This window comes from Arachis stenosperma, chromosome 7 (assembly GCF_014773155.1).
Source record: "Arachis stenosperma cultivar V10309 chromosome 7, arast.V10309.gnm1.PFL2, whole genome shotgun sequence".
Lineage (NCBI taxonomy): Eukaryota > Viridiplantae > Streptophyta > Magnoliopsida > Fabales > Fabaceae > Arachis > Arachis stenosperma.
Window position 1 is genome coordinate 21696459 of NC_080383.1, and position 15694 is coordinate 21712152.

Consider the following 15694-nt stretch of genomic DNA (forward strand, 5'->3'; position numbering starts at 1 on the left):
AAGTTGATGTTTAGTTGCAATGGTTTTTCTATTTTTTGGGTTGTATGTTGATGTTTATTATGGATAGTTATTACCATTTGTTGGACAATTTAAGTATTTTGGTGTCTGGTATTAAGACTAATTAGCCAGTATATAGTATTTTGGTTGGAACAATTTGTGTTAATGTTTAATGTTATACAGACCAATTATTTTGGTTTTAATCTTGTGCTTTTGGCAAATTTGATTTCTTAAGTCTATTTCAACTTAGTTAACATATCTGAGTTGCCTTTTTTACTTAGTTGCACTTCACTCCATTCATACTTTTGTTAGTGATGCAATCGAATTTAAGACACAGATCCACTTCATTAACAAGTAAATAAATAGCCACAACAATGTCAACATAACTTTCAGACAACAATAACACATAACATCCATTAATAAACCCTGTCTTGCATGCATTTCTTGTCCTATCTAACCAGACAATTCAAATTCATAATCAAACTCAGTACAAGTCCACCCAGAATGATACATAGAAACAATTCAACTCTCTTCATGTGCTCCATCATCATCTTTCGATCTCCGTGTATCGTCTCAGTCTCAGCACTGGTAAATCTCTCTTTCAAGACTCCACATGCATTGCATACTAGTGTGCCATTCTTAGAGCATTTCTCCACCCCAACTGATTCTTCATTAGTTTCGTCCATCCACTGAAAATAACGGCACCCAGTGTTCTTCGTCTGCCCAGCACAAAAGCCATTCATCAAGCTCAATTCTCAATAGGGGAACAAATGAAGTAGAAAGTTCATACATACATTTCACAAAGGACACCTGAAAAATCATCTTCCTGGGTTTCTCCTCATCTTTGACTTCAACGCTACCACCTGAAGACGGCAGAAGCATGTCCAGTCATAGGGCTTGCTTCCATATTTTTCAAGCCCTTCAGAACTACTATTTTCTATTGACTGTGTCCTTCGATTATTATTAGACATGTCTCTGCTTCCACCATGCATGACAATGGTTAGGGTTTTGCTTTCTGGTGAAATTGGGAAAAACGTTCTCTCTCAATTCCATATAAAGGAGAAAAGGGATTGAAACTCTTAACGGATGCCACGTTAAAATTTCGTCTGTGACATCACCAAGTTTCATTAACCGGGAAAGGATTCTCCTCACGGTTGGACATATTTGTAGCGTTTTTAAAATTTTTAAAGGTATAATTATCGTTAACAAATATTAGAATTATTATTGTTGACATTTTACAAATTTAGAGGCATAATTAATAATTTAATCTATTATAAAATAGTGTATTATTTATACTATATATATAATGAAAATATAAAAAGAGTTAGCATATAACTTTTTTAAATATCATTTAATATATATAATTCATTAAAAAATCTGTTTTCAAGACTAATTTTTTTATTATTTTTACACATTTAATAAATAAAAAATAAATAAATGTCCAATAATATATTATTGATATGCTAGTAAATGTAATTATAAAATAATAAAAAAATTAATCTAATTTATTATATAATGCTATATTTAAATTAATCAAAAGAAAATGTTAAAAAATATTTTTTAAATTATGTTATTATACATAAATTCCTAATCCTTTTATAAAAAAAATTTTAATCGTACATTTTAAATTATAAATTCTAATCTTAAATTCTAGAAAAAAAACTTTTAAAATTAAAACAGAAAAAAGATATTTTCACATAAAAATAAACAATAACACAAAATTTTATCCCACTAAATAAAATTGACTACATAAATTACACTACGCTATTAAATTAAAAAATAAATCTTCTAATTTTTTTTCTTAATATTTTATCAAGTGTGATATTTTATTATTTAAAATCTTTTCTAAAAAATGAAAACATAAAAAAAGGGGGAAAAAAATAAAAGAAAAGGGGCAACGCACCGTTTTAGAGCGGAAAGAAGGGTTTTGGATTTTGGTCACGCAGCACAACCAACCATCATCATCATCTTCATTTCAGGGATTCGACTATCTTTGCTACATTCTATTCTTCACCATTTTGCATTTCTCTTTGCTTTATCAGGTTAGAATATTCCTTCCATATTTTTCTGTCTTTTTCTCATTTGCTTGGTGAAGTTCGTACTAAATCCATGCTACTATGATTTTGCTCAAATCGAAGCTTAATTTGATTTTGTTTAGGGTTACTTGTGCAGGATTTGATTTAGGTGGCTATCGTTGTTGTTCGAAAGTAGTTTATGAAGTTTTATCCTTTAAATTTAAGCTTTTGATTTGGTATCGTTTTACCTGTGTAGTAAAACATATAACATGTAATTTGGTTGTTATAAAATTCAATCAGTGCGGTTATGGCATTGCCGTTATTTGTTCTTAAGAAATTTTCCCCTTCTATGAGTTGTTGATCAAGATTATTTTGCTGATGTTTTTTAAAGTAATATTTTCCTTTAACTTAGGCTAATCATATACTAATGTTGCTTTCCATGTATTGCAGCAATTATGGCAGATGAAACACAAAATGATTTGAAGGAGGAGGTTTCGGAAGTAAGTTTATTTTCCCTTCTGTTTTTATAAGATGCCATTTTTTTATAATGTTGTAATGCATGATTTGTGGTATTTTAGTTTGCCGAAATAGTAATATAACTACTATCTTCTGATTCTCAAAAATTCTAAATAGCAGATTGCACCATTTGATCCTAGTAAGAAGAAGAAGAAGAAGAAAATCACCATTTTGGATCCTGCTGATGATGATTCAGTAGACAAGTTGACTGACAAGACAGAAAACCTGTCAGGTATGTGAATTAAAACAAACGATTTCTTTTCATGACTTTCGCATTCAATGCTGTCGTAAAATTGTGGTTTGCATTTGCTGATTTTAGTTAGCTCTTCATTTGCAGTTTCTGATGGGGTTGAGACTTCCTTTTCTGGTTTGAAGAAGAAGAAGAAGAAGCCTGTAAGTCATATAAGCTGTACATTTAGTTATAGTTATTTCTATTTATATTTATTTCCCTGTCAAATACTTCAAGCATCTGTTGTACCTAGTTCTTTGTTGGAAAAAGGATGAGAAATGATGTTTCTTGTTTATCGTAGGTTGAAATCAGTAACTTGATTGATGAGAGTGGAGATGCAAATGAAGATTTAGATGGTAAGTGGTTGAACATGTGTATAGAAGTTCCATGTTCTAAATAATGAACTCCATGTTGATCTGTCTTAAAGTATTCCGTTGAGGGAAGTAAACTGAATATTGGGTATTTGATATATTTCATTGTCCTTTAGATCATGCTGAAGATGATGAAGGAGAAGGGATTTCTTTGCAGCATCGATATCCTTGGGATGGGACTGATCGTGATTATGAGTATGAGGAGGTATGCCATATTTAACATGCTTTCTGCTATACTCTAACTTCACCTTTGAAATATCATTGGAAAAACTTCATTTCTGATTCAACAAAAGCATATTCGTCACTTCAAGCTTTGACACAGTCAAGTAGTAACCAGGGTGGAGATCCAGTGAAGGTGATTCCCTATCCCTATCTCTATCTGTCTAACTAAAGTTAGGGATGCAGCAAGTGGAACTAAAGCTTGTTTACGGAATAGGAGTCAGCCAGGTGATAGGACTATAGGGCTTATATGGGTCCTGGGAGAGACCTATGAATTTCTGTTGTTTATATCTGTATAACATAGTTCCAAAAGTGTTTGTGAAGTGGTTTTAGTCATCATACATGATTTTGATTATTTATCCTGTGGTTTTTGTGGGTTCCCCTTTCAATTGGCTGAATAGACCATGTTCAAGGATTTTAATAGGCCTAATACGTTAAACTCTTTAATGGGCTTCAAATTCTGAAGATGGAAGCATGTATTAAACAATTTACACAGCTCACTTGAATATCTGGTTTTATGGGTTTCCAACGAGACACATTTATTGGTGCTTTATTCTTGTTAGATCAATGGTGTGTGTCTTGTGCTTGAATTCGTATAAGAGGCTATAAATTTTGGCATGGTGTCTCAAAGTAAAAAATCTGTGAAATATTAACATGAGTGTTTTTTATTTCTGTCCACAGTTTTCTGCGTTTACCTGGATGACCTGTTTTGAATTCTTTCCCCTCCAGGATTTATTCCCCCTCTTAATTTTTAGTTTGGTTGTGCAGCTTCTTGGCAGGGTGTTTAACATTCTAAGAGAGAATAATCCTGAACTTGCTGGAGATCGACGGAGGACAGTTATGAGGCCACCTCAAGTTCTTCGTGAGGGGACAAAGAAAACTGTGTTCGTGAATTTTATGGATCTATGCAAAACGTATGTTAAATATTGTATGTGTCACTGTTTAAGCACACACTTATCTTGTGTCCACATGCACAGACATTCTGGATTTCCACGGCATATCTTAATTTTCTAGGAATAGTTGTTGACTGATTTATCTTAGAGCCTAACAACTCTCTGCAGTACCCCTTTTAAAACGTTTTTTGTTTCTTTGAGATTATATTTTTTTAAATGCATGAATCCAGAACTCTCATCCTAGGGTATGAAAGCTTGCATAATGAAAAAAATTAACACATTTCTATTTAGCTAGTTAGGGTTACCACTTTTTGAATCTTCTATTCACGTGAAGACTGGAATCCTCCCTGTCTTATTAAGATGACGTTCTAAATAACAAACTATTTTTCATCATCCCTCGTTCCCGATTTTGATATACTGCGACCCAATCTTTTAGGATGCATCGGCAGCCAGACCACGTCATGGCTTTCTTGCTTGCCGAATTGGGTACAAGTGGATCCCTAGACGGACAACAGAGATTGGTTGTGAAGGGAAGGTTTGCCCCAAAGAACTTTGAAGGAATTCTGCGACGCTATATCAGTGAGTACCTTTCTTTATTATGTAATTAATAAGCAGGAAAATCCCCATGATGTGTTATATTGTTCTTGTTTGATTCTGGCCATTTATTGAAGATTGTATAACATTCTTTCTCCCAGATGAATATGTCATTTGCCTCGGATGCAAGAGTCCAGACACTATACTTTCAAAGGAAAACCGTCTGTTCTTTCTCCGTTGCGAGAAGGTGAATTTCTCCGTTTTCACCGTGTGTCTCCATTTACTTCTTGCAAAATGCCTAACTTATGTTACAAGATTGAAGTTCAGGATTCTTGCTGTTATATTGGATAATGTTTGTTCATTGTTTACAGTGTGGATCTGGAAGATCGGTTGCTCCTATCAAGGCTGGTTTTGTTGCTCGCGTTGGCCGTAGGAGCACAGGAACATGATTTGCTCCTAGTTTTTATCCTCTCGTTCCAACTAGTTGCAGTAATGTAACTTTTCAAAAATTTTCCGTCTGTGTATTGGTATTCGGGAGAGTACTCTACATAATTTTGTGTAACGCATCTTTTCTTGGTTAACTTGAAAAAAACAAAGAAAATTTCTTAGTCATGGATATTTTTAATTCGGTCGAATTACACATCCAAGTGTTTTTGACAACCAAGTCCAACCAAATTGGTTCAAAACAAAAACCACTCTCATCATCCCAACGTGTATACATGTGTGTTTCAATAACGCAAAATGTATCTTTTTTCGTCTTTGTGTTCTTTCTTCTTCGCGTCTTCTTCGCTTTTCTCCTTTTTCGTCTTTGTATTCCTTCTTCTTCTTCGCTTTTCTCCTTCTTCTTTGATACGTGCTTCAAATGTTCGTGATATGAAGAGTTCAAGTGTTATTTAGAAGATATTAGTTTATATTTTTAAAATATTTTAATTTAATATATTTTGATTTTGTTTATTTAATTACTAGATTGGGCCTTATGTTTATGAGCTTTAGGGTTTTTCTTTGTTTTAACCTAATAAGAGGTTATAAATACCTCCTTAACTATTGTAATCGTAGTATAGAATTTCTAGAGGTTTCAAAACCCTTTTTGGTTTCGTGATGAAATTATGGTGTGGACAATTGAGGTTGATGAGTCTCTCTCTTGTTGCATTGGGGAATTGGTTAGAAAGTTGTGGAGTCCCTTCGACTCAATTCCCAAACTATGGTATTGACAAGTTAGGTTGAGGAGTCTCTCTCTTATTGCGTCAAGAAATTGGGTAGAAAGTAAAGTGATTCTCTTTGTACTCAATTTTAATCTATCCTTTTTATTTCTATTTTAATTTCAATGTATTTTTTTATTCAGTTTGAATCTTTATCTTTTTGTTTATTTCTTATTTCTTTATCATTTGATATCAGAACTCAGGTATTAGATTAATTTTCATTAATCTATATTTATTCTTTTATCATAAAAAAAAAGAGTCCATTGCCTGTTGTATCTTTCTTTAAGTTCTTGTGTCTTTGTTTTCGTTTGCGTTTCAGTAGTGTTTAAAAAAATAAAAAAAGCATAAAGTGAAAAAAAAAACAAGACAAAAGAAAAAAAAATATCTTCTTTGTAATTATTGTCCTTTTCATATATTATTATTTCACCTACATGATTCGAGGACGAATCTTTTTTGAAGAGGAGGAGAATGATACATACTTCAAATGTTCGTGATATGAAGAGCTCAAGTGTTATTTAGAAGATATTAGTTTATATTTTTAGAATATTTTAATTTAATGTATTTTGATTTTGTTTATTTAATTACTAGATTGGGCCTTATGTTTATGGGCTTTAGGATTTTTCTTTATTTTAAACTAATAAGAGGTTATAAATACTTCCTTAGCTATTGTAATCGTAGTATAGAATTTTTAGAGGTTTCAAAACCCCTTTTGGTTTCGTGATGAAACCATGGTGTGGACAATTGAGGTTGAGGAGTCCATCTCTTGTTGCATCGGGGACTTGGTTAGAAGGTTGAGGAGTCCCTTTGATTCAATTTCCAAACTATGGTGTTGACAAGTTAGGTTGAGGAGTCTCTTTCTTGTTGCGTCAAGAAATTGGGCAAAAAGTAAAGTGATTCTCTTAGTACTCAATTTCAATCTATCCTTTTTATTTCTATTTTAATTGGGGGTTGTGAGTTATATCACAATAGATAAGAATTATTCAGTAAAAGGAGACAAGAAAAGAATGACATCAAGAAGAGGAATTAATTGCATAAAGAGACACAGCAGAAACATAAAAGATAGATAAAGGTTTTTCCTACTAGACCTCTAAGATACCTATTCTTAGCAACCTAAGTCACCGGAAATGATTCCCTACTAGACCTTCAAAGAACTTGCCCTTGACAACTTAGATCAGAGGGATGAAAATTGAATCACTCAATCTTCTCCATGCAACAAACGAAGCAAATCACTCACCTCACTTAATCACACAATAAAACATGCTTAAAAGCAACTAAGGAAATTTTTATTCATCAAAAGTTATGTAAATTGTCTCACCAAAGGTATTTAAATAGACCTATTGAGCACGTATCAAAACCCCGAATAAATTAGCTAAAAGATAAGATAAGATAAATAATTTAAATCAGATTTGATCTTATTTGATTAGATCATATTTGATTTAAATTTTAAAATCCTAAAGATATGATAACTAATTTAAATCAGATTTGATCTTATTAGATTAGATAAGATTTGATTTAAATTTAAAATCCCTAAAAATACTACTAAACAAATCAAAAGTAAATTAAATCTTCCAACAAACTCTAACAACAAAACAAACTAAAATAAATGCCTAAAAATTCAAAAATTAAAAATAAATTATGCCTTCCATTGAATTTGAAAACCATTATTGGGCTTCTTGCTGTATTGACTTAGCCTATTGGGCCTTATGAGTTGTCGTCCTTTTAGCACCACTTGTTTTTGAGACGACTCTTGGTCTCCTTGATGTCCAAGACCAGCATGGTATGATTCTTCTAGTATTTAGATCTTTAAATATGACAAGATTACTATTCTGCCCCTTGGCTCCAAAATGACGAAAATTTCCTCCTGGGCACGTATCATCCTCTCCCTCTTCAAAAAGATTCGTCCTCGAATCTTGATTGAGAAGCTCTTTTTCCCTCCAAGGAATCCAAACCCAATCTCCCAGTTCAAATACCATGGTTGGCTCTGCTCTATCCATTGAATTGTGGCTATGTCCCTCATGTGTGCAAGTTCAATCTTTTCAACCATACTTTCACCATCTTGTCCAAAGTGTGCAATTTGTCTTTCTTCCTTTTCATCCATATATTAATGCCTTCATGATTGACCATGAATCTACAAAGCTTGGGAGAGTTGATATAAAAATACTAAAAATTTTATAGTTAGATGTATGAGAAACTAAGGACTCCGTGAAATTCATTGATACTAATGCACTCTTGTTTAAGCTAAAATTGTCTAGATCTTTCTCACAAGTGTATTTATTGCTCTCAATTTTTTTTCGCTCATTGACTCCTCTCGCTCACTATTCTCATCTTTTCTCTCAAAACTCTCGTTTTCAATCAAACATGGATTCTTTTCACTCAAACACTCAATCTCTTTCTCAATTTTTTTCTCTCATATTTTTCAAATTGCTCACATTCCAAGGACCCAGTTGAAAAATTCTGCACTTTTGAATCTTCTAAGGACACATCACCCTCTACAGCATACTCAACAAATTCTTCCATCTCTGGCTTTGAAGAAGAATGAAAGATACGCGGAGAAGAAATGATACGTGTTTCAAATGTTGATGATATGAAGGGCTCAAGTGTTATTTAGAAGATATTAGTTTACATTTTTAGAATATTTTAATTTAATATATTTTGATTTTGTTTATTTAATTACTAGATTGGACCTTATATTTATGGGCTTTAGGATTTTTCTTTGTTTTAACCTAATAAGAGGTTATAAATACCTCCTTAGCTATTGTAATCGTAGTATAAAAATTTTAGAGGTTTTAAAACCCTTTTTTTAGTTTCGTGATGAAACCATGGAGTGGACAATTGAGGTTGATGAGTTCCTCTCTGGTTGCATTGGGGAATTGGGTAGAAGGTTGAGGAGTCTCTTCGATTCAATTTCCAAACTATGGCGTTGACAAGTTAAGTTGAGGAGTCCCTTTCTTGTTGTGTAAAGAAATTGGGTAGAAAGTAGAGTGATTCTCTTTATATTCAATTTCAACCTATCTTTTTTATTTTTATTTCAATTACAATTTATCTTTTCTATTCAATTTCAAATTTTTATTTTATTTATCCTTTTATTTCTTTATCATTTGGTATCAAAGCACAGGTATTAGATTAATTCTTATTAATCTATATTTGTTCTTCTTTTATCATAAAAAAAAGAGTCCAGTGTATGTTGTGTCTTTCTTTAAGTTCTTGTTTCCATTTGCGTTTCATTATTGTTTAAAAAAAATAATAAAAAAGCATAAAGTGCAAAAAAAAAGGAAAAAAAAGGAAGAAAAAAAGAAAAAAAGAAACTATATTCCTTATAATTATTGTCCTTTTCATATATTATTTTTTTCACCTACAAGATTCGAGGACGAATCTTTTTTGAAGAGGAGGAGAATGATACGTGCTTTAAATGTTCGTGATATGAAGAGTTCAAGTGTTATTTAGAAGACATTAGTTTACATTTTTAGAATATTTTAATTTAATGTATTTTGATTTTGTTTATTTAATTATTAGATTGACCTTATGTTTATGAGCTTTAGGGTTTTTCTTTGTTTTAACATAATAAGAGGTTATAAATACCTCCTTAGCTATGATAGTCGTAGAATAGAATAATTTAGAGGTTTAAAACCCTTTTTTTGGTTTCGTGATGAAACCATGGTTGTTGACAATTGAGGTTGAGGAGTCCTTCTCTTGTTGTATCGGAAAATTTGGTAGAAGGTTGAGGAGTCCCTTCGATTCAATTCCCAAACTATGGCGTTGACAAGTTAGGTTGAGGAGTCCCTTTCTTGTTGCGTCAAGAAATTGGGTAGAAAGTAGAGTGATTCTCTTTGTACTCAATTTCAATCTATCCTTTTTATTTCTATTTTAATTTCAATGTATTTTTTTATTCAGTTTGAATCTTTATTTTTTTGTTTATTTCTTATTTCTTTATCATTCTTTTTCGCCTTCCTTCTTCTTCACGTGTTTTTTCTCAATCGTCATTTGTTGTTGTTGTTGTTGTTGTTGCTGTTGCTGCTGTATTTTTTTCCTCCTTTTAATTGAGGTTCATTTGGATCTAAAAATGAATTTTATGTGTTTTTATTGATGATTGAGTCTTTTTAACTGTTTGTTCAAAATTAACTAATTTTGTTTTATTTGTGTGTTAATTGAGACTCACCTAATGCTGTTAATAAGTATTGACCAAATTTTTTATTCCTTAAGTAATTTCGGTTTATTTCTTAGTTTATTTGAAGTTCATTTGGATTTAGAAATGAATTCGATGTGTTTTTGTTAAAACTATAATAATTATGTAACATCAAAATAGGTTGATGGATGATGAGAATCCATAAGTTGGATAGCAGATCAAAATAATGACACTATAAAAGTGACTAGAAAATCTAGTTTCAGGGTTGGACATGACTGGTGGTTTTATTATTGTTGTTCTTTCAATTATTGGAAGGGCCCCATCTCATTCCATAGTCATAAGCATCGTTCAAAGAGGATACCAATTTGAACTATGCACTCCAATTAATGTTGTCGTGTGTATTAGTCCACGAATTTATTAATTAAATAATAATAATAATAAATTTGAAGTTATAAAAACAATATGTTACATTAAAATCAAAATGCATGGGTTTAATTTTTAGAGTTAAGATTTTTTTTTATAAATTATACTATAAAAGATAGGGTAATTTACATAAATAAATTAACCTCCACCTAATATTATGCAAATCACCCAATGTGAATAATGTTATGTGAATCCCCCTCAACAAATTTTTATATAAATTGAAATAGATGAATCAGATTTAGGTTACCACATAAATCGAAACAAAGATGTTAGATTTATTCATTTCTGCATGATCTCCTAATAAATCTTGACAACCTGTTTCGATTTATGGCTACAAGAACGTACCCTACAAAATCTAAACGGGTTATTTCGATTTAGGCATACACGTAGTCCTTCTCAAATTGGAACATTTGTTGGAAGCAAACAAAGAACCATTGATAGAGGCACTACATTTACTGAAAAGCATCATCGCCTGCGTAGCTAGATATTAAATAGCCTCAAACAATGGGTAGGTCCTTGCCAAAAATGTCTAAATAGATAATTCTCAGCCTCATATTTCTATGCATCCCTTGCTTAATTTTGCCCCCTTTCAAATCTAAAGTATAGAATACTTCCATAATAATATAATATCCATATAAATTCATTAACCCAAATGCACATTTATCACTTTACTTTACTTTGTCGGTCACAAACTCTCACTATGTGCAACTCATAGGCAAAGCTATCCTCTCTTTCAAAGGTATCTTAATCTATTTCATTTCATTAGATGGTCTATTGAATAAATCGTCAAGTACAAATAATGTTCCATTAAACCCATTAATGTTCCACTGAGTTGAAGCTTCAGTATGGTAAAAAAAAGATACAAAAAATAGAATACAGTGACTTAAAAGTGGGAAAAAAAAACATACATCGATTCCTTCTTAGTCTTTTCTATCAAATCTCCATCAATTAAGAAGAGAACGCCAATATAAACCAAATGGACAGTCACCAAGACCAACTTCACGCACAGCGCAGACCTCCGAGCTAAAATTCAGTGACAAAATTCCAAAATACATAAATAAATAAAAAAAATTCGCATAATTTTTGTTAGGAAGACACATAAATGAAAGTCAGAACAGTTCAGCAACAGCATTCACCATTCAGCACGAAAATTCAGATAAAACAAAAACTAAGCTAATTTAAACAAAAAAGAAAAAGAAATTGCAGCAAACGCACCAGGGTCAATGAGGCATGGAAAGAATCCGAGGCAGCGATCCATGGGTTGATCCCAAGGGGAACACATAGGGCGGCATATACCAACGATCGTCATGAGACTAAATTAAGAGTAGAGCCATGTGAGAATGAAGCGATTCGCATCAGAGTGTTGGTTCGGTCTTCGGTGTTGTTTGATTCCAGGGGAAAAATTTTTCTTGGTAAGAACCGAACTTTCCCGAGAAAAGCAAAAGAGAGAAAATGGAAAGTAGCAGTAAGAAGGGATTTTGGATGTTGGATTTCGATCTTAAATTTTTTATTTATATCTTTTTATATTACATAGGTGTATGATGTATATCAATCTTGTGTTGAAAGGGGGCCACGGATTCGTTACTCCTGCTTTTACATGGAAGAAACATTAACCATCCTAAAAATATTTATAAATAGCACTCTGTTTTTTTATTTTTGGAAGAATTTATAGTTAAATATTTATCTCTGTATGTTTTCTTTTAATACATTCTTTCTTTTTCTTTTAATCATAGTTTCAAAAGAGACAAGATATTTGTCTCTGTTAGGATTTTTGTCTCCTTATACCACCGTCGTTCATTCTCTATTCTTCCCTCTCTGCGGTCGCTCGTTCACTATTCCTCTCTTTCTGGTCCCTCATTCTTTGATCATCGTGCTCTGTCGTTGGTTCTCTGCTCCTCATCATGCGCCGTTGCTACTGCTCTGCTCTTCCTCGTGTCTCACGGTCATTGATGGATGGTCTTGCTGTGTCTTACTTCCGTGTCTGCTCGAAATCGAAGCAACATTTTTTCTCTTGTCTAGACTCACTCCGGCTCTCTGCTTTAGTTCGATAGTTCAATTTAGGTATCTCTCTCAATTTAATTTCTTTCTTCTCAAAGTTTCAATTTTTCAATTTAAGAAATGAAAATAATATGAAAGAGTCTGCTGATATTTTTTTGACATGTGTGGAACTATAACATTAGTTAGTTTTAGCAATTTTGGTTAGTTATGTTCTTGTTAGTGGAAGATAAAAATTTTGCAAAACCGTTTGCATTCATCGTTGAGAAGCATTGCTATGTCATTATTATGCATGGACTAGGGTCAAGTTTGGAAGATATTGTAGTGGATTCTTAGAAATTATTACATGTCAATTCGATCGATTGTGTCCATATTTTATTTTATTACTGTCAAGCGAGTACTTGGCTAGGGAGTATTTTGTTCTTAATTCTTGTATCTAACATTGTCCTGCCACTTGGGTGTATCATTAATTCATTATGTTCAAAACACAATTTTTAGCGTTTTCATGTGTTTATACAGATCAGATTATTAACATTTTGATTAAGTATCTATTTTTTTTTGCTCGGCCTGGAGTTGAAATTGTCCCCGTCTTCGTTGGCCCAATTTCATACTTGTTGCTCTCCAAGTCTGCAAAAGATGTTGAGAACACCTCCTCTCATTTCTCCCCAAGATCCTCGTTGTATACAAGAACTTAAACTTTTGTATCGTGACTATTGTTTTTATGTGAGATTTATATGCGTGCGTATCTCGAACTTGCTCGTATTTGTAAAATCAAGGAATTCATTGGTCTTGAAGGCATTGTCGGTAAAGGTAGTCATTGATGCACATTCTATATGAAATTTGGAGGCCTTTACTTCTATTATAGCCACTTAATATGCCTATTTCCAAACTGAAACTCAAACTTCAAGAAACTCATCCCTAAGAATGACCATTGAAGCTATTTAAAAGGCCGTAAGTGCCTGACGTTTTATTATGTTCATTGCTCATTGGGTTCAATTCGATATGTTGTATAAATCATTACGCTTGTACTCATTGTTCTCGTTATTTTTCTCTCAGGCTGCTGCATTGAAGGGTTCTGAGGCTGATGCACTAGAAGAACCAAATTAATTTCATGTTTCGATTTTGATTGTTTGTTATATAACAAAAGGAGACTATTTTTCTTGTTAAAGTATTTTCTTTTTTTACTGTTATATTATCATCAGAAGGAGATTTTTTAGACATTTCTTAAGAAGTTTTGTAGAGCAAATATTAAATAACGTGAAATAAAAAGAAACTTAGTGATATTACAAGTTATTTTGTAATATTAATTTTATCCTAATTTTAATTTTTACATTTTAACAATTTTATCTAAATATCCTTTTTAAAGTAGCTGGTGGTGGATGGAATCATGAAACAGATAACAGAAAAAATGATTAAAAGAATATGTTACAAATTATTTTTATTTTTTTATAAAGACCATTTAAATTCTGGTTCTTCATTGAAGTTAGCTCCCAGTCTCCCACAAAATTTGGCCTAGAAAAGAACTAGCTCAATAACCATTTTGACCCAAACAAATTTTGTGAAAGATAGATATGTAAACAATCAAATTAGGTAACTACTTAAAAGCACATTTTTGTTTCTCAATCATAATGTAATTACCGCAAGTCTCACCAATGCTTTAAAGCAATTTTATAAACTAGTATGATTTTCTACAATAATTACTCTTATATTAACACCATTTGGTTACATTGCACAAAATAGTAGTTTTTATTCATTAAACAGATCAATATGCTATGAATTGTGTGACACAAGTTCTGTTTCATCATCATTTCATGCGATATTATGAGGACACATAGTTCAGTTTCTTGATTGAATTGAGATTTTTGGTGATTTAACACAACCTTATATGGTCATGTTATACATAATTACAATAGCATCTATTAGATATATCCAGGCACGGACCCATGCTTACTAGTGAGGGGGCACTTGCCCCACTCTCATTTCATATTTTTCAACAAAAAAAATTTATATATATATAATATGCCCCCATTTTAAATTTTAAATGACCCCACTACAAATAAACAAAGTCCAATTGTTAAAAGGTCCAAATCCATTTTATCTCTCTATCATTTTAATTATTAGTTAACCTAATTAAATTTAGTCTTCTTCTATTCTCAAATCCCAGCCGTCACTCATTTATTCTTTTAAATCCTCTTCTTAATTTCATATTTTGAACCTTCTTTTCTATTCCTTATCTAGTGGTCATTTCATATTTTGAACCTTCTTTTCTATTCCTTATCTAGTGGTCATTTTTTTTTCATCAAAAGGTAAATTTTAAACTCTCTTTTTTGTTTTATATAACTCTCTATGACTCTATTTATTTTTCAATTTCATTATTTCTCTTTTTGATATTTTCAATTGCAAATTTTAATTCAAATAATTATAATTTAGGTATTAATCTAATTTTATTTTATTCTCAATTTAGTGATTCTTATTATTTATTTGTTTATCTTTCGTTCTATTTTATTATATGTAATTATGTTGCATATAAATTTTTAAAGTAAATTGATCAATTTACTAATTTAAAATATATATTTTTTATTTTTAGAAATAATAATGAAAAAATATTTCAAAAGAAAGCTACCACTAGAATCTGAAGTCACTCCATTAGTCTCTTCTAATAAAAAGAATTTCTTAGAATTGAAGCGAAAAAAGTTAGCGGCTAATGTAATTTGTGGTTTTTTTTTATTCGAATAATGAATGTGCATTTTTATATTTTTAAATTTAAATTAATATATCTTTTGATAATAATGTGTATTATTTTTGCCCCCCAACATAAATTTTCTGGATCTGTCACTGGATATATCTAAGCATAAAAATAAGGCAGCATTGCTTCACCATTCACAATCACCAAGCTAATGAGGGTAAACAACAAAAATATAAATAAAAATTACATATGTCCACCAATATAGCCAAAATATTATTTATTTAAGACAATCATATGCTGCAATAGTGCAATAAATGCAATATTGCTGAAACTAGACCAAAAATGTCCCAAGTTAAAGAATGATTTTCATTTCTTAGGGAGAGACTATCTATTTTCAGAAACGAAGCAACAATGATGTAAATATAGAGTGAAACATAATATTGTCAACCGTTGTTAATGATATGTAAACACCAAGAAGGAAATGATGCTGTTAA

General features: G+C 31.6%; 1 protein-coding gene and 1 long non-coding RNA gene across 2 annotated transcripts; one reads left to right on the top strand and one right to left on the bottom strand.

Annotated features, from left to right (window-relative positions):
• The first annotated feature begins 1902 nt into the window (after positions 1-1902).
• LOC130940430 (eukaryotic translation initiation factor 2 subunit beta-like) lies at positions 1903-5409 on the top strand. The gene is made up of 10 exons (XM_057868560.1): positions 1903-2039; positions 2463-2512; positions 2649-2760; positions 2866-2921; positions 3059-3113; positions 3245-3333; positions 4116-4261; positions 4677-4819; positions 4936-5021; positions 5146-5409. Exons 2-10 carry the CDS (start codon positions 2468-2470, stop codon positions 5221-5223), a joined length of 810 nt encoding a protein of 269 aa, XP_057724543.1. The 5' UTR covers positions 1903-2039; positions 2463-2467; the 3' UTR covers positions 5224-5409.
• A 5850-nt stretch (positions 5410-11259) lies between these two features.
• LOC130941836 (uncharacterized) lies at positions 11260-12100 on the bottom strand. Its single transcript, XR_009070718.1, has 2 exons — positions 11735-12100; positions 11260-11542 (listed from the first exon to the last, which is right to left on the bottom strand). It is a non-coding gene; the product is annotated as an uncharacterized LOC130941836 (long non-coding RNA).
• Positions 12101-15694: the final 3594 nt, after the last annotated feature.